The 20,881-nt window shown below is 43.4% G+C and overlaps 2 protein-coding genes across 2 annotated transcripts in view; both read right to left on the bottom strand.

The window, feature by feature from the left end:
- LOC127592531 (uncharacterized) overlaps positions 1–20,881 on the bottom strand; it is a 429,086-nt gene that overhangs the window by 365,823 nt on the left and 42,382 nt on the right. The gene's annotated exons all lie outside the window — the stretch shown is intronic.
- On the bottom strand, positions 7,446–13,298 carry LOC127592079 (SLIT and NTRK-like protein 5). The gene is made up of 2 exons (XM_052052520.1): positions 12,444–13,298; positions 7,446–11,123 (listed from the first exon to the last, which is right to left on the bottom strand). The coding sequence occupies exon 2, from the start codon at positions 11,063–11,065 to the stop codon at positions 8,438–8,440; it is 2,628 nt and encodes an 875-aa protein (XP_051908480.1). The 5' UTR covers positions 11,066–11,123; positions 12,444–13,298; the 3' UTR covers positions 7,446–8,437.

Here is a 20,881-nt window from a genome sequence, read left to right as displayed (position 1 = left end):
TCCCGGTGGGACATGCCCAGAACACCTCACCAGAGAGGTGTTCAGGAGACATCCGAATCAGATGCCCAAGCCACCTCATCTGGCTCCTCTCGATGTGGAGGAGAAGCGGCTCGACTCTGACCCCCTCACGGATAACCTAGCTTCTCACCTTATCTCTTAGGGAGAGCCCGGACACTAATTTCGGCCGCTTGTATACGGGATCTCGTTCCAGCGAGTGTGAGGGTTGCCACCACGACCACCTTACGGCCACAACTCAGATTGGCCGACTCAACAATAGAGGCACGGAACATGGTCCACTCGGACTCAATGTTCCCCGTCTCCCCCGGAACATGGGAAAAGCTCTGTCGGAGGTGGGAGTTGAAACTCCTTCTGACAGGGGATTCCGCCAGACGCTCCCAACAAACCCTCACAATACGTTTGGGTCTGCCAGGACGGACCGGCATCTTCCCCGACCATCGGAGCCTACACACCACCAGGTGGTGATCAGTTGACAGCTCCGCCCCTCTCTTCACCCGAGTGTCCAAAACATGCGGCCGCAAATCCGATGATACAACCACAAGGTCGATCATCGAACTGCGGCGTAGGGTGTCCTGGTGCCAAGTGCACATATGGACACCCTTATGTTTGAACAAGGTGGTCATTATGGACAGTCCGTGACGAGCACAGAAGTCCAATAACAAAACACCAGTCGAGTTCTGTCCGGGGGGCGTTCCTCCCAATCACGCCTCTCCAGCTCTCACTGTCATTGCCCACGTGAGCATTGAAGTCCCCCAGTAGAACAAGGGAGTCCCCAGCAGATGTACTCTCCAGCACACCCTCCAAGGACTCTAAAAAGGGTTGGTATGCTGAGCTGCTGTTTGGTGCATATGCACAAACAACAGTCAGGACCCGTCCCCCCACCCGCAGGCGGAGGGAGGCAACCCTCTCGTCTACCGGTGTGAACCCCAATGTACAGGCACTGAGCCGGGGGGCAATGAGCATGCCCAGACCTGTTCTGCGCCTCTTACTGTGAGCAACTCCATAGTGGAAGAGAGTCCAACACCTCTCAAGAGGACTGGTACCAGAACCCAGGCTGTGTGTGGAGGCAAGTCCGACTATATCCAGTCGGAACTTATTCTGCCTCACACACCAGCTCGGGCTCATTCCCTGCCAGAGAGGTGACATTCCATGTCCCAAGAGCTAGCTTCTGCAGCCGAGGATCGGACCGCCAGGGTCCCCGCCTTTGGCTGCCGCCCAGCTCACATTGCACCCGACCCCTTTCAACCCTCCCACGGGTGGTGAGACCATGAGAAGGGGGACCCACGTTGCCTCTTCGGGCTGAGCCCGGCCGGGCCCCATGGGTGTAGGCCCGGCCACCAGGAACTCGCCAACGAGCCCCACCTCCAGGCCTGGCTCCAGAGGGGGGCCCCGGTGACCCGCGTCCGGGCAAGGGAAACTGAGTACCATCGATTTTATTTTTCATAAGGGGCTTTGTGTGCCGTGCTTTGTCTGGTCCCTCACCTGGGACCTGTTTGCCATGGGTGACCCTGCCAGGGGCATAAAGCCCCAGACAACTTCATCATTGGGAAACACAAACCCCTCCACCACGGTAAGGTGACGGCTCACGGAGAGGACATTGGAATACATTTAATACAAAATCCTCCTGAATACTGTGAGGGAAAAGTCTCACATGGACTTAAACTGTTCTGTTGTTTGCAAAATAAGTCATTCCCATACCACAATACAGAGTAAAAGCAACAACGCCAAGAACGCCAGTGCAAATAGCTTGTCGACTGCTGTGTGTTTGACTTAAAAATAAAACATTAAAAGTAGCCGCTTTGCACGTTTAGCACTGTGACTTGTGAATCGCGGTGTGGCGCTGCCGTCACCGCCTTTCCAAGTCAGTTGAGTGCTGATGAACATTTGCACATTTCTGCATGCCTGAAGGATTTCCATTAACCACTTTGATTAAAGCAATCATGAGAGCCATCGGAGCCTGTCAGATGCCATCCCTGCCCTCTCAATTAACCGCATCGCATTGGACTCAATTGCTCAGATCAGGATGGCAAGCGTTTGGTGGGCAGACACTGAAGCATATGGAATGTGTCCACCTCCCCTGTGTGTCCATTGAGGCCGGCATTAACTTAATTATCATGCATACATACAGTATGGCTGAGATGCCAGGAGACTTTACAAGCGCCCTTTAATATCTCATTGAGGTAAATTAACAATGGTCATGTTTTTAAGACTGAATGCACACCAAATGGTTCAAGTAACCTCAGATAGACAGTATATCTACATATATATATATATATATATATATATATATATATATATATATATATATATATAGATTCTCATATGTAACTCAATTCAGATAAGTAGGATAAGGGTGATTTTTTATGGTGGTGTTGGTGGTGGAGGGGGGGGGGGGGGATCTGCCATATGCCACAGATGAAATGTACCAAAATCTTGACTGGAAGTTAAAGAAAATAGAATAAATGGTGGTGCAAATGGGTCAACGGCATGCAGATTTTTCTGTATCGGTCCCAAAAATTTTTATTCTACACAACCTATTTATTTTCATTCATGTTTTGGTAAAGTCAAGTGATTACATTCACCAATGTTTGGGCTTCAAAGGCCCTAAGATGTCAGGTGGTGCAACTGTGAGCAAACTTAGAAACTGTTCAAATATTATTTTGATCATGATAGTGAAAATAAAACACCCTAGCATCATTTTAATTTGATTTAATTTGTTTGTTTTTTACATGAATAGTTTCAAAGCAGTTCAAATAATGAAATCCAAACTTTTTTTCCAGAATATTTGATGTTATAAATGTCAAGGTAGCACAACCATAAACACTTTTTGAACTAAAGAAACAATAGTTGTAAATAGGATGCCGTATCAGCAAGTGACCGTATCAGGACTAAGCTAAAAGGTGTGTACTGTAGCACTCAGTAAAATACTGAATTTAAAAAAAAAACATTCAGATGTAAGCTTTTACACTTTCAATGTCAGGCGGTACAAAAGAAAATGAGAAAAATATATTTGATGATAAAACTCCTCGTTTAACGATGACGTAAACCCCAAAAATGTTCTTTGCAAAAATGTGTTCTTTTTGCCCCCACTATTCTGAACACGGCATTCTGATTAATAGTGGGTTTGGGGTGAATGAATTTCAAATTAAAATCCATCCGTTTATTTTTCCAGCCCGGGGGTGGCCATTTTAGCACATTCTGTTAGACTGAAAGTGACATCACAGTTGCTCAGGTAACAAAAAACACAGCTCACATATTTTCAGTTTAGTCATGAGACACTCTTTCTGAGTTTGATCATTTGACATTCAAAAGAAACCAGTTTAATTTAGGGTTAGTTGCCAAAGTGAGGTGGTGTAACCAGTTAGTCAGATAAGAGCAGTGGGCCATAAGTTTACCGCTATTCAAAGCTCTATGATGATCCATCAAACTTGTACAATGTTTGCTAGTTTTGAATGTCCAGATATTACACACTTTGAAACATTTGAAGTGACAATTTCTACATTTTAGACGCCTCTCTCAACTGAAGAAAAATCAAAATCGGCATGAGACAGGGCACGCACTAACAATGATCTAGCTGCAAGGGAAGCTTATCGTGCAAAAAGTAAAGAGAGGTCTGAGAAAAGGAAGAAATAATCACTTCTCTACAATGACTATATGCCCCTGACTCAAGAAGGGAAAACTCTTCGAGACCTGAACAAGTTAGTTCGTCATCGTGACCTATGATGAGCTGCCATGTGTGGGCCACAAGCCAGGCTCCAGACTTGTTTGGGCGGAAGCTCACATTATATCAATGGTGCACTTGTGTGAAAAGAACTTGTTCATGTGGCCACAAACCAATATAATTTACGATGATAAGGGAGAGGTTCTGTTCATAGACGTCATGCTCTTTGTGATTGCAGAACCTGAGCCAGCAACCTCAAACTGGTTTAAGTTGAGTCTCCCAGATTGGGCAAGGTTCAAAAGTGCCTGGGGTGTGAGGAATCCATCAGGTTACTGGTAATTAGGTGATAAACTATTCATTCATGTCCTCTTCAAATACATAAAAGAAATATTTGCAGTGGTTAACCCCTAATACATTTTGACTATTGCAAAGCCCGAGGCAGCAAACTCGGGCGCTTCAAAGTTGAGCAGCGCAGGTTCAGCAAATTAAAAAAAAAAAAAAACTACAGTTGTCAGAGGAACCTCTTCAGAAAACATTCATGATCATTTAAACAAAAATGTAAAAGATGTGTTCAATAAAAAATCAAGTTTCTTTTTAATATAATCAATTTTGAATGTGTTCGAAATTTCCTTGGGATAATAAAAAACATTCAACATCCAAGCATTCACTGTAGGTTTGTTTCTGTGAAAAAAAAAAATTCTTGTATGGTTCAATGACAAATGAAGCCCATATTGCACTGAGGGAGCAGTACATCAACAGAGGAATAATGCAGGAGGTGATGCAATTATTTTGGGGAAAAGAAGTGACGCTTTTCTGTCTCTTCATTTCATGGAGACGTCCAATTAAAATGGTGTTCCGCAACGGGGACGTCTACTAAAGATGATGCCACGTTATTGCATCATAAATGAATTGTCTCTGTGGTTGAATTATCCATCCATTATCTGAGCTGCTTATCTTCATGAGGGCCGCGGGCATGGGGAAGCCTATCCTAGCTGTCTTCGGGCATTGGCGGGGGACAACCCCGAACTGGTTGCCAGCTGATCACAGGACACACGAAGACAAACAACCATTCACGCTCACACTCACACCTAGCGACAAAATTTCCATTAACCTGCCATGCATGTTTTTAGAACGTGTGGTTCCAAAAACATGTATGGTTGCATTACCATTGTGGTTGAATTACATTTGTTATAAAAGCAGTATGTTTAAAATATCCAGGACAAGTGGTTGATTTACTCTTTAAATGTTAACCCATGTAAAAACCCAAAGTTTGGTGAAACGTTTTGCACTTTACAAGCAATGAAAATTCAATACATTATTACTTTTATTATTAAATATGCCCAAGAGGGACGAAGAGAATATTTATCTTGGTTATTTTATGACCACAATGTTCCACAGATAATTTTCTAAAAGAATTCTTACTTCATCAGAACGTTAATTTGCTTTACAGTGTGTCATTTTAGGTCATTATTTAATGCCCGCAGAAAACCAACTTTCAAGCCGCAGATTGAAGATTTGCTCTCCACGGTATCAGAATTGTTCTGAATCAACACTTACTCTGCAAATTCCTTGTGGGTTAGCAAAAGAAACTTTGATGTGCACTTGTTAGGCACATCACACACACGCACACACGCACACACACAACGTAACCTACTAGCATGATGCACTACAACATGGGGACCAAGCAGGTCAAACCACTCAGATGCATCTGAGGCAGGAAATTTAGCCCTGTATCTGTGTGCAGCTTCAAGCTGATTTGTTTACCATAAACACAAGCACATGCCAAAAAATATTGAGTTATAATTAGGCTGGAATTTTCACAATGTTGTAACATGACTGGCGAGTTCAAGCGTCCAAGCCAATACGGCTCGTGTGAAATGGTTCCAAAAAGTAAAGCATCATAATGTAAAAAAAAAAAAAAAAGGTTGTTCCATCACACACATCACACACAAAACACTTGTTGTGACTTCAAGAGTCACAACAAGTGTTTTCTGATGTTCCGGTGTTGTTTTAAAGAACTAACTTTTTCGTCATTGGCACATAAGACATGCTTTGCATTGCTGAGCTCTTATTTTGCACGAGGTAAGACTTTCACATATTTCACTGCAGGCAATGTTTTCTTCAAGGGGATTAAGTGTTTTTCGTATTAAAAAAAGTCTTACTCTTTTGTAGTTATTCTTAAACCATTCTAATCACTCACTACATTGGAGAGCAGCACAACAGAATGTCGAAACACACTCAAAGCTTTTGAGAGATTAATGGAAGGGAATCATATAACCCGCTTTTGTGCCGCCATATATGTTAAGACCTAAAAAGCCCATTGACTGATTAAAAGCATTATTTTAACTGGCACGACTCCAAACACACACACACACACACACACACAAAAAGATACTCACACACTACTTGCATTGTCCCAACAACTGTGGAAAGGTCACTTGTTCATAACATTGATAAAGCATAAACTTTCAGGCAGGCGCATACTTGCAGATTAGGTCAAAAGTTCCTTCCTTTTTACATTTCATCCTCTCCCGGTTTTAGAATTGTCAAATCTAAAAAGTTTTTCACCTTTGCAATATTTAGAACGGCATCCATTAGTTTTGTAAGGATTGGCATGTTAGAAAAAAGAAATTGTCCATAGACAACAATGCTTCCATATCAGAATCTGTCAACTACAATTATTTCAAAGGCTAAAATACGCATAGAGAGACGCAAAAACACATACGTACACGATTGCGCACACACACGCGCGCACACACACACACATCCTGGCTATGATTCACAGCCCCTGCTTACACGTCTGTGACATGTCCACAGATGCACTCAGTTCCAGGACTCCTCATCTCCCAAATGGTGCCTTCTGCTCTCTTCGGCTTTTTCATGAAACGATGGCGAGTAATTTGCGACACAAAGGTGACCACATTGAAACAGAGATAAACTGACATTCAAAGAAATAGCCCAAAGGTTTCCAATTATTTCAGCTTGTCACATTCGTATGCTGCATTTCGCTAAACCTTCCAGAGTATATTTAAGTGGGTCAACTACTGAGGTAGTTTGTTTCCAAAAGCATTGAATTCAAATCATGTACACTGTAAAAGCAGCCAATTCTCAATCCAGACGCAGTTTATTGTTATTGGGATTTAACTAAAAGAATAAAAACAAGCAAAAAAAAAATTGTAAAAAAGCTTTAACATCTGCGCCAATAAACTTGCCATGGTCTTGAGTATCAAGCTTGACATCAAAGTCATATGAAAGTTTTACTCCAGACTTCAACCAACCCGTTGATCAGTAATATAGGGAAAAAGAGTGTGATGAATATCTACTTAATCTTCTCCTTGCACCGCTAAAAATTCAGATTAGGGGCCACGCTGCTCTGAGTAAAAATAAATAAATAAAGGTTAGTCCAGATCACTGCCTTTTACATTTGTTCATTGGATTATTTGATCATGAACAGTATATTGAGTCTCACTCCAGTTCCTCCCATGACAATGGCAGTACAGTATTTACATTAACAGTAATATTCCAGTGTGGGACTTTAGTGTGGCAGTACACTTGGCTGTCGCAAAAAATAATTTCCTCAAAGTAGGATTTATTTTTTTTATCACCTTTGTGGTTGTGTTTTGTCCTTAGGAATTTTTTGGGACCGTTTTGTGTACCTGGGGCTGGTACAAATTGTTACTCTCAAAGTACGTGTCACCCTTTGGCAACCTAGTGAACCCTTGCCCAACCCCCAGTTCGTCATACTATCACCAACAACCTGCACATGTCATGAGAACCGACATCATGTTTATTTGATGACAACAACATAGTTTGGTCAATATAGTGCAAGAAGTGCAAAGCAATCCAAAACATAAGACTCGATCGGGGATAGAGATTCTGCCAAAGCTTGTATAAAAATAGGTGTTACATAGATTAAAATAGCAACATTACACAACAAAATCAAAACTTCAAATATCATTGAGGATGTTTTGTTTCAATAAATCAATATATTAAGAATTGATACCCCAATTCATTTTTAATATAATAATCTTTTATATGAGAGCTCGTGAACTTGCCTTCTAATTCCTCAAAAGTGCTAAACGCATACAAACATACTATGTTTTGTTTTTCTTCCTCAGCAATTGGCACAGTCTGTATTTTTTTGTATTTGGGGTGTGCCACTCCCCTCAAAACTAGAAAGCCACTTTACAATGCCAAGCTACAAGAAATGAAACTACGAAACAAAAGCCTTTTTTTTTTCTTGCTCCTGAAAATGGTGATGTATGATGACACAGGTAATGTCGATGTAGAATCAAAAGTTTGATATTGAAAAGACATGGCAGATTATATCAATAAATACTTACGGTATTTACAGACTACAGCAGGAAATAATCCTACACAGTTTTATCATCTGCTGTACAATGTGTTTTGTTTTCTGTTATTGTTGTTTTGTCCAGGGGTGATTGTATCAACATTTTTTTTCTCTTTTTTGACAATATACCATAAGCACGGTTATATTCTTGAATTTGAAGCGGAACTTATCTATACACTTCAAATTTGTGATCATTGCTATATAAAAATAAAAATTGCATCGTTAGTTAGCAATTGTGTTCATCCCCCATTCTGATAGTGTCCAAGTTGAACCTGTAAGAACATTGTTGGCACACCCCGCAGGACTAATCCAGTTTCCCCCTGCTCGTCTTTGTGCCAAGGCACCCAAGAAAGTTTCCCTATGGGGTAAAATGGGACAAAATGCTCCATGGAATGAATGACTGTGGCTCAGAACTGGCTGAAGGTGGTCTGTTTCTCGAGAACTTCGAGGTAATCGGGCTCAGATTGCAGTTTTGCTTTTAGCTCCAAGTATTCGTTTCTGTTGGGTTCCACATAAACAGTACTGGGTGAGGTGCCATAGAGCACCGTTTCTCTGATCCTGTCCGGGTGCAAGAACTGACGCCTGACATCAAAATTAGGGTTGTAGGTATATGACACTGGGCTGGTGTACTTGTACTCTAAACTCGCACCCACTGGGAGGGATGAGATGGACTGATGAGGGGACTGCTTATCAGACTCGAGGATGCCCCGAAAGAAATGGTCCGCATCCTGGACCGGGGAGGGGTTGTCCATTGGTTCAATAGTGCTAACGCTGTACGCGGGGCTCCTCAACATGCTGCGATTCCTCTCCTCATCTGGGGCACTTCTGTAGGTCACCTTGAGCTCGTGAAGGTCACGGTAATCCTCCACCGCATTTCCTTCCCTTGATCTGTAGATAGGGTTTTTGCACATGTGACCCATCGGATGTGGGATGTATTCATAGACGTGACCGGCCGGTGGCTTCGCTTTGGTGCCTGAGCGGTTGCTGTAGAGGCTGTACTGCAAGTTGAAGGAGCTGACATCAGAGTTGTTGGTGCTCGTGCGGTCACTCTGGGATTTTTTGCGCTTCTTCATCACCACAACAAAGAGACCCGCGGCCACAAAAACTGACATTATGAAGACAAGCAAGAGGCTCAGGATGAGGACGGACAAGGGGACAGTGCTGTTGGAGGAGTTGAACCTGTGTGGGGTATCCGTGGGGATGACCCGGTCGTCTAACGGCTCCTCAGTCTGGGGGGTTGGTGAGACATACGCGTCAGAGTGGTCGGGGCACAGCTGCTCCGACGAGATGGAGCGAAGGTCCATTTTTGTGTGCCGTTTGGGTGTCTCGCACATGATCTCATTGACCACTGTGCCTGCACTGAGCTGCTCAAGCCATATTTTCATACCCACGATATCACAGGAGCAGTCCCAGGGGTTTTCAAAGAGATCTATCTGCACCAGTAGCTTCAGCTGATCCAAAACACCACTTACAGGCAGGTTTTGGAACCGGTTGTTGCGCAGATTAAGTCGAGACAGGGAGAGGCTGGAAAAAACGCCCACAGGTAATGTTTTCAGGAGATTGTTATTGAGAAACAGCAGCTGGAGATTGGTCAGGTAACGAAATGTGCCCGCATCAACCTCCTTGATTTTATTGTACTCTAAATAAAGATATTGCAAGTTCTGCAACCCAAAAAACATTTCCCCCGTCAGCCTGTCCATGAGATTACCATTTAAATACAGCCTACGCAGATTTGTTAAATCCCCAAAAGCCCTGTCATGGATCACAGTTATCCTGTTGTTTCCCAGGTGAAGCAAATCCAATCCAATGGCGTCGACAAAATCTGATCTTCGTACCACGGGGATATAATTTCCAGTGAGATACATTTTTTTCGGATTGTATGGCTTGGGTTTTAGGTCAGAGATACTTTCGATCTTTCTCTCTTGGCAATTTACATTCAGTCCAATTTCAGATATCTGCAGGTTGCACGTGCAGGCCGTGGGGCAGTCCAAAGGCACAGGCGATTTGGTCTGAAACGCGATGATGGGGCCATAGTTGTAAGGGCTACCGCCTGGGAGTCGAGAAGTGGGCTTTAACCTAGTACGGTTAAATTGACGACTGCCCTTGGTTGGTCTGGAAGAGGACCGAAAGACAGCAGACGAGGTGGCCGAGGCCGTGACAGCGGCGGGCGTGGTATGGTAATATCCGTTGGTGCTGCTGGGGGGCGCGGGCCTTACCGTGTCCTCTTGTGGCCTCCTCGGGCATAGTTCCTGCTTGGACACCTCATCCAGGTCCCTCCCATGGAGCCTGAAGGGTGTCTCGCACACCACTTCTCCCACCAGCGCCGTGTAGGCGATACTCTCCAGCCAGGCCTTCAAAGCAATGAGCTCGCATGAGCAGTTCCAAGGATTCTCTTCCAGCTGTAATTCCACAACCTTGTCCATGTGCTCTAGGAGGCCAACGTACGGAAACATTTTTAACAGGTTCCCTCGCAGGTCCAGATGCGTAAGGGGGACATTGCGAAAGATGTTGGGGGGCAGGAAAGCCAGCAGGTTGTCATTCAGAATCATCACCGTCAGTTGGTGCAGTTTGCTCAAGGTGTTGGGCTCAATGTTGCTGATGTAATTGTAATCGATTTGGAGGTATTCCAAACTCTCCAGTCCTGCAAACGTATCATCTCTCAAAATGTCAATTTTGTTGTTATTCAGGTGCAACCTCTTTAATCCCTGGAGTCCGTTGAAGGCACCTGTTTCTATCTCTGAGATGTCATTGTTCCCCAAGTGCAGGATGGTCACTCCGGTGTAATTGATGAAATCATTGGCCGACAGTTTTTTCAGCAGGTTTCCCGTCAGCAGGAGGTGGTACGTGGAGAACTGAACCGGGCTGATCTCCGTCACTCTGATGATTCCGCGGTTCTCGCAGCTGACGGTGAGGATGCTTTCCTTCTCCTCGCATGTGCACAGGTTGCGGCAGATTTCCCCGTAATTGTCATACATCTCGCCCAGCCTCAGAGATGATGCAATCACAAGGATCATATTCAGGGCCCAGAAATGCATGTTTCCTGGGAGAAGGTGCCCCAGCTCACTCAAGTGCGGTGTCAGTATGATGTGTCATCTGGGGAGGGAAAGAGAAAGGACGGGTGCTGTTTTACACAGGTACGACTGCCACGCTTAAAAAGCACAAGTTGGCCAAAAGACATGTCGATGACCAGCATTTGAATAAGCAAACCTCAGCAGGCCTACAAACGGCAGCTAATTGTTTCCTTTTTTTTCACGGTACCAGAAAAAAAAGCACAGAACAGATACACAATTTCAACACACAGACATTATATAAAAATCGAACGTCAAAATGTGTTACATTGTGCATTTCTCAAAAACAAGCAGAGAGGAGGACACAATAACACGTAGGCTAAAATGTCAGAGAAAAAAAAGTTATATTTTTTTGGTGGTACATGATTAAAATATGTTCAAATTACAAAATTTGTTTTTTTTGGGGGGGGGGACATGGGAAAATTACTCATTTACCACATTTTAATCATGTGCAACCGATGTACATGTTCGAATGAAGTGAATCCAAACGATCTTTTTTGGATCGGACGAGTACTTGTTTGATGATCTATCCATCCAGACATGGATATTTTTGACTATAAAAATACATTATATTATTTGATTTTTCAAACAAACACCGCAGCCCACCCATCCCATCGCCAAAATATTTATCACTCAGACCACATACCAGGCATCAGGGGGATTGGGGGCTCCAACATAAAAAAAAGTGCTCCCATGACCAGATAGCCAGAGGTGATTAGCGACAAAAAGAGGATAAGTAACCGTCACCAGCCCTTTGGTATTGGTCAATTAAAAGGCAAATCACTTGATCCCACTGCATTTTATTAAGGGAGTACATTTTCCAGTCATGTTATATATCTGGCATTTTCTTTAAGAAGCCTAGATAGTTTCCCTCTCTTTTTCGCCTTCGCCACACGCACACACACACGCGCGCACGCAAATACGCCCGCGCTCAAACGCACGCACACACACACACACACACACACACACACTTACTACCCCTCCTTAAGAGACCACGAAAGCTTACGCACCGACGCAGCAAACATGCCCAAATCTGCTCCGTCTATAACACACCAGCAACATGCACTTGGTTTTTATGTGCTACCCGTCGACGAGGACTTTATATGCAATGCATCTTGACGTCCTTGTGCATTCTGCGCGCGTATGCGCGAACATTTGTATGATTTGCAATGCGTAAAACTGCCGTGGGCAAAGCACAGAGACTCGTTTTGTTTTTTTATATGGCACACACCTACATCAATACAAAAATGAACTTCACTGACGTCAAAAACATTTCAGAACCATGGATAGCGCAGGCTTTTTTTATACAGCCTATGTCTGGTCGTGTTAATGATGATCCGCTTACCGTGCCGATGCCTGTAAACGCCAACGCATCCCGCAACACCAACAAAAATGAAAATGAAAAATACATCACGCCCAAAGCCCTTCTTCGGGCTCCGGTGTTGGTCCAAACATGGATTTTGGTCCACCCCGGTGTCGGCTGCAGGAGAATCCTTTAAGATTCAAGTCTCCTCTGCGTTGAGCTCCATAACACAGTCTCATTGACGAGTCAGCTGGCGCGCCAATATTGGCTCCAGTCTTCTTCCAGCAAATGAATTTGGCGGTGTCATTTCAAAGAAAGCCACAGCTAAAGTTGGGAGACAAAACAAAATAAACAAAAAAAGGATGTCGCTTGGGGGTGGGGGGATGAAGGAAGATAGGGGCTTCGGGGAATACACAGTAATCCCACGTTCGAGGAGACCAGCGCCGTGACTTTCATTCATGTGCACGCAGGGATAAGCACGAATCTCCCCCCTCCCTCTTCTCTTCCCTTCCTCCGCGTCCGCTGCCACTGGTGCTGCGGCGTGCACCAGCCCGTGTCTTGGTGTGCACTTGTCCCCTCGCACGCCAAGCATAAGGCGTCTAATTCAGTGCATGTGGCCGTGTAAGAATGCGCAAATCCTCTTCCTCCAGCGGCGGGAACACATCAAGCTCTTCGGCAAAACGTTGCAACTAGTGGATCTTGATGGTGGTTGGTTGGTCGGTTGGTTGGTTTGTTTGGTTGGAGCAAACTGGTGGTGCTCATCAACATCTAAAGCGCCAAACGCTTCATGGAACAATTACCGTCGTGCGGCTGCACCAAAGGCATAAATCCTCCACTTCGCACGGCTGCCATTGCAAGGGAATGAGAAGCGATTTAATGCAATCGTCTATAAGGGGGTACATCGGAGGAGGAGGCGAGATACTGTGGAAGGGAGGGAGAAAGTTATGGAAGGGGGCGTCTCAAAGACGGCCCATAGGGGGCGGTACAGTGATGAAGAAAAAAAAAAGTCCGCATGTCTTTTGGTGTTAAAATTAGCTCGCTTTAACGCAGTGTTTGCTTCTTAATTTCTTTCCCAGCTGCGTGTCCATATTTTATAGGCCATGCATGCCTCATTTTGCAGACAGTAATTCTGTAAATTATTTGGTTCAGGAAAGAACGGAAGAGGGTGGCCCAGTAACAATTCACAGCAAAGAGGTTGGGGTGCAAAACTCACTTGAGGCCTTTTCAGTATGGTGTCAAGTGTGCGTGCATTCCAGTAACGCCCCGAGCCAACTTCACTGAGTTCAAACTCTTGTATTTCAGGTTTATTATTATTATTATTTTTATTAAGATGTTATTGTCTCTAATTGCAGGGGCTGGGGTTGATTTGAACTTCAGAATTAATAAACCCCCAGAAAGAATATTAAACATATACAAGCACAATGCCTTTTATAGATCGAAAAATACATTTTAATATTAAGAAAAAAAAATAATGGGTGGGAAAGCACAAAATGGTTGTTGGATCATAGAATCAGTTGCATGCAAACATAATGAAGATAGTGAAGAGTTTTTTTTTTCAACTCGTGAAACATAACTTCAGTTGTGTCCACATTACATTATGAATTTAAAATAAGAATAACTAGATCTATCTTTATTATTCTTTAAAATCATTCAAAATACATGATTAAATAATTTTAATTACACTGGAACAGTTTTAGTCTGGGGACAGTCCATCGTCAAATAAAACCTGAGGTACAGTAAATACTCATCATAATGTCATCAATAATTCACATTGTTATTCAATTTTTATTCCTCTTTTGCAAGTGGGTGTGATAGCTAAAATCCTTATTTTACGATTGATTGCCCACAAAGGCTGGATTTACACGACACGTTTCAAGTGCCACAGTTAATTTTTTTTGCTCTCAAGTGGCACAATGTGCAAAGTTGGACATTCTTCACAATAAGGCCTCTTGCAAATGTGGGAGGAATCAGATTCAGATCAGATATCGATCTATGCAACTGCATACTTTCTCGCAACATGATTTGCTCACAGGAGTGTATTTATTTTATTTTCCATCATCCATCTGCATAGCCGAACATGAACTTTGATGAGTAAACATAACACTGGTGTCCCATACAATTCAGCCATCCCTGGGTTCCAACCCACATAGCACCATCTACATCTGTTGCAAACTCAGCAAATAGGCTACAAGCCTGGGTTGCCAGGCTCGTGAGGTTCACCAATACCCTCGGAGAGCATTCGCTAGGCTCCACTACACTAACGTCCAATTTGACATCAAAGAAGTGAGCCAGCGCTGGGTCGAGAAAATAACCATTTGTGTTCCTCTTCTCTTAACAAGGATGACACCAAATGCTCGGATTACCACACACTTACAAGAGATATGCTTTGAAAGAAACACATTTTCTGAAGGATTATGCTGAATCCATTTTTGCATCAAATCTCACTTGCAATGCTGAGAAGCACGACCAAAGTGCAGCTTATTTGTCCCGTGGTGTTACCCTTTTCGGTGCAGTCCAAGAAATGCTAACGCACTTAACAAGAACCGTAGAGGAAAATCAAATTAAAGCAAGCATATGGTGGCCCACCATGTCCAAAAGATTTCCCACTTAGTCGGTATTGTGTGGAAATAAGTCAACTCTTCTGGCCTTTTTTTAGCATGTGGCAATAAGCGGATGCGGCTTACTGTATGCCACCTCTCAGAAATTAGCCATGCAGATGTGTGCATTTATCTTAAAGTCTTTGGCACTGTAATCGTATTAGGAGTGGACAATCCCGTGGCAACGGGCAGACCCGAATTCTCTCTGGAATACCGCAACAAAGAACTTGATGCGGCAGGGTTCTTGCCCCAGTATCACTCGGCACGCAAGCATTGTATATCTACGTGCGTGTGTTTAAAGATTTGCAGCAGCATGACTTAATAAAAGCTAATAGGTTCATGCAAACGGCAACGCTATTATCATAAATCGACTGCATAAAGCATCGTATGATAATTAGGTCTGGGGTTAAGTCATTAATGCCAATGAAGTTTCACGCTAAATGTAACTAAATTATCATTTAACCCCACATGATGTTTTATTTCTATAAATGTGATGGCACTGTAGTTATTCATGTAGTTTGTCTGAAAAAGATTTGTCTGAAAGTAGTTGCATCACATCTATTACATAATATCACTACTTATATTACTTACTTATATAGTATATTACTTGAAATACGATTATTGCTTCTCCTCCCCAAACTGCCCCCTTGTAGGTGGGGTACTCCAATGGGGACATGTTCCCCTTAAGGAAGACCAGCTTCTGGATATTGGCCTGAGGATGTCACCAGCTGTGCTGAATATTACCGTCAAGGCAGTGGAGCAAGAAAGGAAGGAAGGGGGTGTTGTACACGTCAACCCATGCCTCCCTGTGCTCCGAGGGGAAGAAGCTCAGGCTTCCAGTCCTTGATGCTGGCCCTCAACACCGCAGAAGTAGAGAGTTCGTGACAGACAACATCTCATTTCGAAAACCATCCGACTACTGCCAGACAACACAGTCATGCAGGCATTTCTGTCGTGTGGATGGGGCTAATGCGCCAACTCACCAACATGTGCTGCAAAACATTATTTGCCAAAAGTCGTCCTTACGTTTTGGGTTCATGTAAAAAGAATCATCACTGTCTGCGCTTAGTTCCGTCAGTGTTTCAAAGTTTCTGTCGGTCATCTGCCCATTACTGAAATGGGCAATGGCCATTAGTGACGGACTGACGGTCTGACACTCGTTGTGCCCTGCAAATAGCTATCGACCTGTTTCGGATGCATTCTGACTCTTGCCCAAAATTCACTTTGATAGGCTCCAGCACACCCCGCAACTGTACTGAAGATAACTCATACAAAGAATGCATGGATAATAATAATCATTATTATTATAATTACGGAGTCCTAACAGGCCTTTTTAGACAGTGGGACTCTGGAGGCAGGTGATGAGAACTGGCATGCCAAGCGTAACGCAGCTGAGGGAAAACCGCGGGCATTGGGAGGAGTTCGGGTAGGTTCTGGAGAACGTCTTCCAGATGGCTTCATGGAAATTCTGGTCCACCATCCGGCACCTTCGGGGAGTGAGGCATTGCACCATTGTCACTATGTGTAGTATAGATGTGCTGCTGCATTGGTCCTCATTTACAAATAAATGCGTAGGAATGTTACATACTCCCATAGACAAATTTGCCAAATTTGACCAGCACTGAACAAGAACATTTCCGCAATTTCCTACACAGGGTATGGCTCTCCCTTAGAGATAGGGTAAAAAACTCAATCGGATTTTCAAATGACAAACCATTGAGACATTTGGGCATCTGGATTCAAAGTTAAAATGTTCCCACGTTTGGCACAATGTTGTTGTTGTTATTGGGTTTTTTTGTTTGTTTTTTTTCAACACATGAGATGAGAAAGACCCCTCCGTGAGTCGTCACCTTCCCTGCTAAAGCTGTTGCCCCCGCGACCCGGCCCCGGATAAGCGGTAGATGATGGATGGATGGATGGATGGAGATGAGAAAGATGGGCTGCATACTGTATTTTAATTGGTGGTCGCTGTAAAGAATGTCATGAATCCAATTCCAAATAAGTGTGTCTTTATTTGAACTGATTTTTTTCCCCAAATTTGTATGCAGGACAAGCATAGAATAACAATGATCTAAGAAGGTCCCATTTGGCCATCTGGCACGGCAAGCCATTTCTGCCCGATTCCAGCAGGTCCACAACCAACCTAGGCTAGGAGGCGTGCAAATGAACATGGAACTAGAAAGCACTGAGAGTGTGATAGCATAATGTCAACAAGATATGGTGACAAATTGGAAATACTTGGATCACACAAAAATTACTCTCCATAAACAATGAATGGGCCTCGAAATGCATGAAAGCTAATGAGACAAGTGAGGATGGATGGGTGGGCAAACTGGAAGTGGTCTGTTGTGCCACACTGGTGTCACTCCAGTAATCAAGCCATAAATTGGTTTAGCCCTCGCTGTGCACATTTTCACACACATGCACGTGAGCTGTATTTCATTTTGACAGCTGTTTAGCATGCGCAAATAAATATGAACTCGAATAATGTGTAACATTTACAGAATGCCTGAGTGCTTGCTCATAAATATCTGCTCATTGTCTCCCTGTGAATGTGGGTGGCAGAGATGAAAAGAAACACACGCGGCACTCACATTCACATTGTGACTGTGGCATGAGTATTTCACCACGTGATAGTGGAACGGACGTTTAGACAACAATGGAGCTCAAATCAGAAGACTGCGTAAGAATGGTTGTTTTGGGGAAACAAAACATTGTCAATACTTTATTTAATCTATTTAGCTGAAGAAAGCGATGCTTAGAATAGAATAGTTCTCCAGCACATTAGGCATGAAGAAATAAATAGATGGAATAAGTTAACTAAAGTAGAGTATTAATAAAATGAATGTCAACATACTTCTCTCTCATAATATTTCAAAATAACAGGCTGATCAAACACCGTTCAATTCCATTTATCAGCAGAACTTAAAAATAATAATACACCTCCCATTAACGACACACAAACCAAAAACCTGCTGGTTCTTATTTTAGTAAATCGGATTGTAGATTTTGAGTTTATCCGTCCTGTGTTCGGTTCAGCTCCTATTGCGTCTGATTGGTTCAGCTCGACGTGCGGCTGAAGCTTGATCTGATATCAGAGCATGATTTAAAATTCACTTTCTCGGCCTACTTTTCAAGAAAAAAATATTTCAACAAGAACTGCTTTGCAGAGTGGCTTGTTTTCAATCTGGATTTTGGGAGGGGGCGCAATTTCAGAGGACAGTAGTCATGTATGAGTGAACAACGCAGCATACACAGACATATATCTGCATTAGCATCTCTGGTAAGTTGGATGTTGTTTAGTTTCAATAAGTTTCAAGAAGTTACTAAATTGTACTGTAGCAGTTTGGAGTTAGTTTTTTTTCTTTTGACTTTTTTTTGAGTGGGGGTGACATAATACTACTACTACTACTACTACTAATAATAATAATAATAATGTAATCCATAACATTGACTCTCATTAACATAATTTAAAGCATATTTTAATCATCTTTTAAGCTAAATGATTATGCAACATTGACATTATGAAAGGCTTTTATATCCTTTTAATTTACACTTGTTGACACTTCCAAGGCAATTACATTGTTTCTATTAAGCAAATAGGGCAAATTACAGATACAAAAGTAAACACTGACTGTAATAATAAGTTATACTGAAAGTCAACATACGTTTGGTGTGATACACGACTTAGCCATACTGCTAACTAGTTTCACGTGACCATCCTCCCACTGAAAAGGGAGTCAGCCTGCGTGACGACATCAGTGGCGTCATGTCATTGTTTCACAACCCACCCCTTCATGGTCGGATTCATCTCGGGCTCGTTAGCCTCAAGAGCTGTCAGCAAAGCGTGCTAATTTTTTTTAATGTCCAGTCGTTGGAAGAAAATAACAGACACTAATAGCGTTCTTTGTAAAGATGGCGAGCTGTACAGCCTGACAGAAAATCTCGGCTTCCAATGCCTCCTTCGTGTCGTGAAGCTACGGTATAAAATAATAAATATACTTCATGTGTTGTCAGCCTTTTCTGATTTCAGTTTCTCAGGAGAGCCACAGCCAAATATCTTTAATGCATCAGATCACGGTCGTGTAATGATATATGGTATGGTCTCAGCAAAAGACCTGAAATGCACAATCCCAATGTAAAGCGATATCCCTATTTTTTCCTGCCCGAAGATGACCTTGAAATTAACCTTTCTGCACTTTTCAGCATATTACCAGTCAACATGACACTGTGTAAGCAAGAGTTCCAATGAATTTTGAAAGGTATCCAAGATGGTGTTTGATGTAGATTGTGGCAAATGTCCGTCCATCTATCTTTGCCGAAGGTCACATGAGCTTGAGCGTACCCCATCTGACTTGTTTAAGATGTGGGATCATACAGCATTATCTGGTAGCTGGTGAATCACACACGTGGCAAAAATAGAAACAACCATTTCAAATCACAAATTATACCTGTGGTCAAGACTTCAATTAACTGAGCGTGCATGCTTTTGTTTTGTGCGAATGAACCGGAGTACTCTGAGAAAATCCATATGAATTCAAGCACAGGGTGACATTCCAACTCAACACAGAAATGTGCCCACACCAAGATGTGGACACAGAACTTTTGGCTGTGATACAGACATGCTGGTGTCATGCTCCACTGCACCGCCGGGGCAAAAGTCACATCAGTGAATCTTTTGTCTCCATCAGAAATAATGTGATATTTTACAATTCATTCCCGTTAGTCAGCTTCTGTTTCGGTGACTTGATTGTAGCCGCTGATGCCTGCAAAAACATCCATCACAGCACAGGTTGATGCAGAGTTTCGCAGCTGGTCTCTGCAACAGAGCGAACGTGCGGTCTCCCGGGCAGCGAATGATTGATGGCGGAAGAAGGGTGACAGGCCCTTCCCTTTTGTTTTTCCGATGGCTTGGCTTGTGCGTTAAATGTGGGACGCGCAAACCTAACGGATGGGGGGTGGGGGCTTAGATGAAACAAGCTGCTGATAATGCGATAAGTGCATCCTGGCTGTATCGCAGAGTGGATGGGATTGACTTATGGAGCTCCTCGCACGGAAGAACAAAAGCGACCAACCGTGGCCGAGTCAAGTGCACTCATTTACACTGCAGATGCTGAGCATGAAGGCTCTTAAGGTTATCAGTGCACCTCAGAGCACGATGCAAGAACTTTTACTCACCTATCTATCAATGTTTCTCTCTGCCAAGCATCAGCTGAGTCAATGAAAGCTGTGCTTTCAGGGCTATTTTCGTCATTACGTGAAAGATGATCATTATAAAAGGACGCGCCGACTAATTGCATAAATGGTAGCGGTGTTCGATAAGAATAACTGCGCGAGTGCACATTATCCTACAGGTTCAGGAGGAAGCGGCAAGAAAGTCTGGCTGGATTGCACTGCGGGCATCCTGAGAGAGCTCATCAGCACAATCCATTCGCAAAGTGCAATGGCTGCTCTACTTCTGGTTCATGTGCGCTTGTCTGAAGAGTGTCCACGGAATCTAAAGTGAGCGCCACCAGCTGCCTTTTCATGGAAACACTCCTGGGCAAAAACAACAACAGGTTGGATGTGAGCTCGCAAGGTGGATCTATGCAAGCTGACAGGTTGCTTTCTCCAAAACAGCCGGCAGCCGCCATGCAATATCTCATGCATGTCAGATGACTAAACACGCAGAGAAGTATCCTGAAACGCTCACATTTCCGGCAAATTCCGCCAACTGTACATACTTTTTGTTAAGGCTCATTACTTAGATTGCACTGTCTGCCATTTGCAAATTAAAGAATCACCGGATTTTAATCTTTGAGCGAACAAGCAAGGGGAAGAGGGGGCGAGGCTTGCCAAGCCAATTAGGCAGGCAATAATGGATTTGCAAGCCACTGGAGGAAC

This window comes from Hippocampus zosterae, chromosome 2, assembly GCF_025434085.1.
Source record: "Hippocampus zosterae strain Florida chromosome 2, ASM2543408v3, whole genome shotgun sequence".
Taxonomy (NCBI): Eukaryota; Metazoa; Chordata; class Actinopteri; order Syngnathiformes; family Syngnathidae; genus Hippocampus; species Hippocampus zosterae.
The sequence above is the reverse complement of the archived record's forward strand: the minus strand, read 5'-3'. Positions and strand labels throughout refer to the sequence as shown.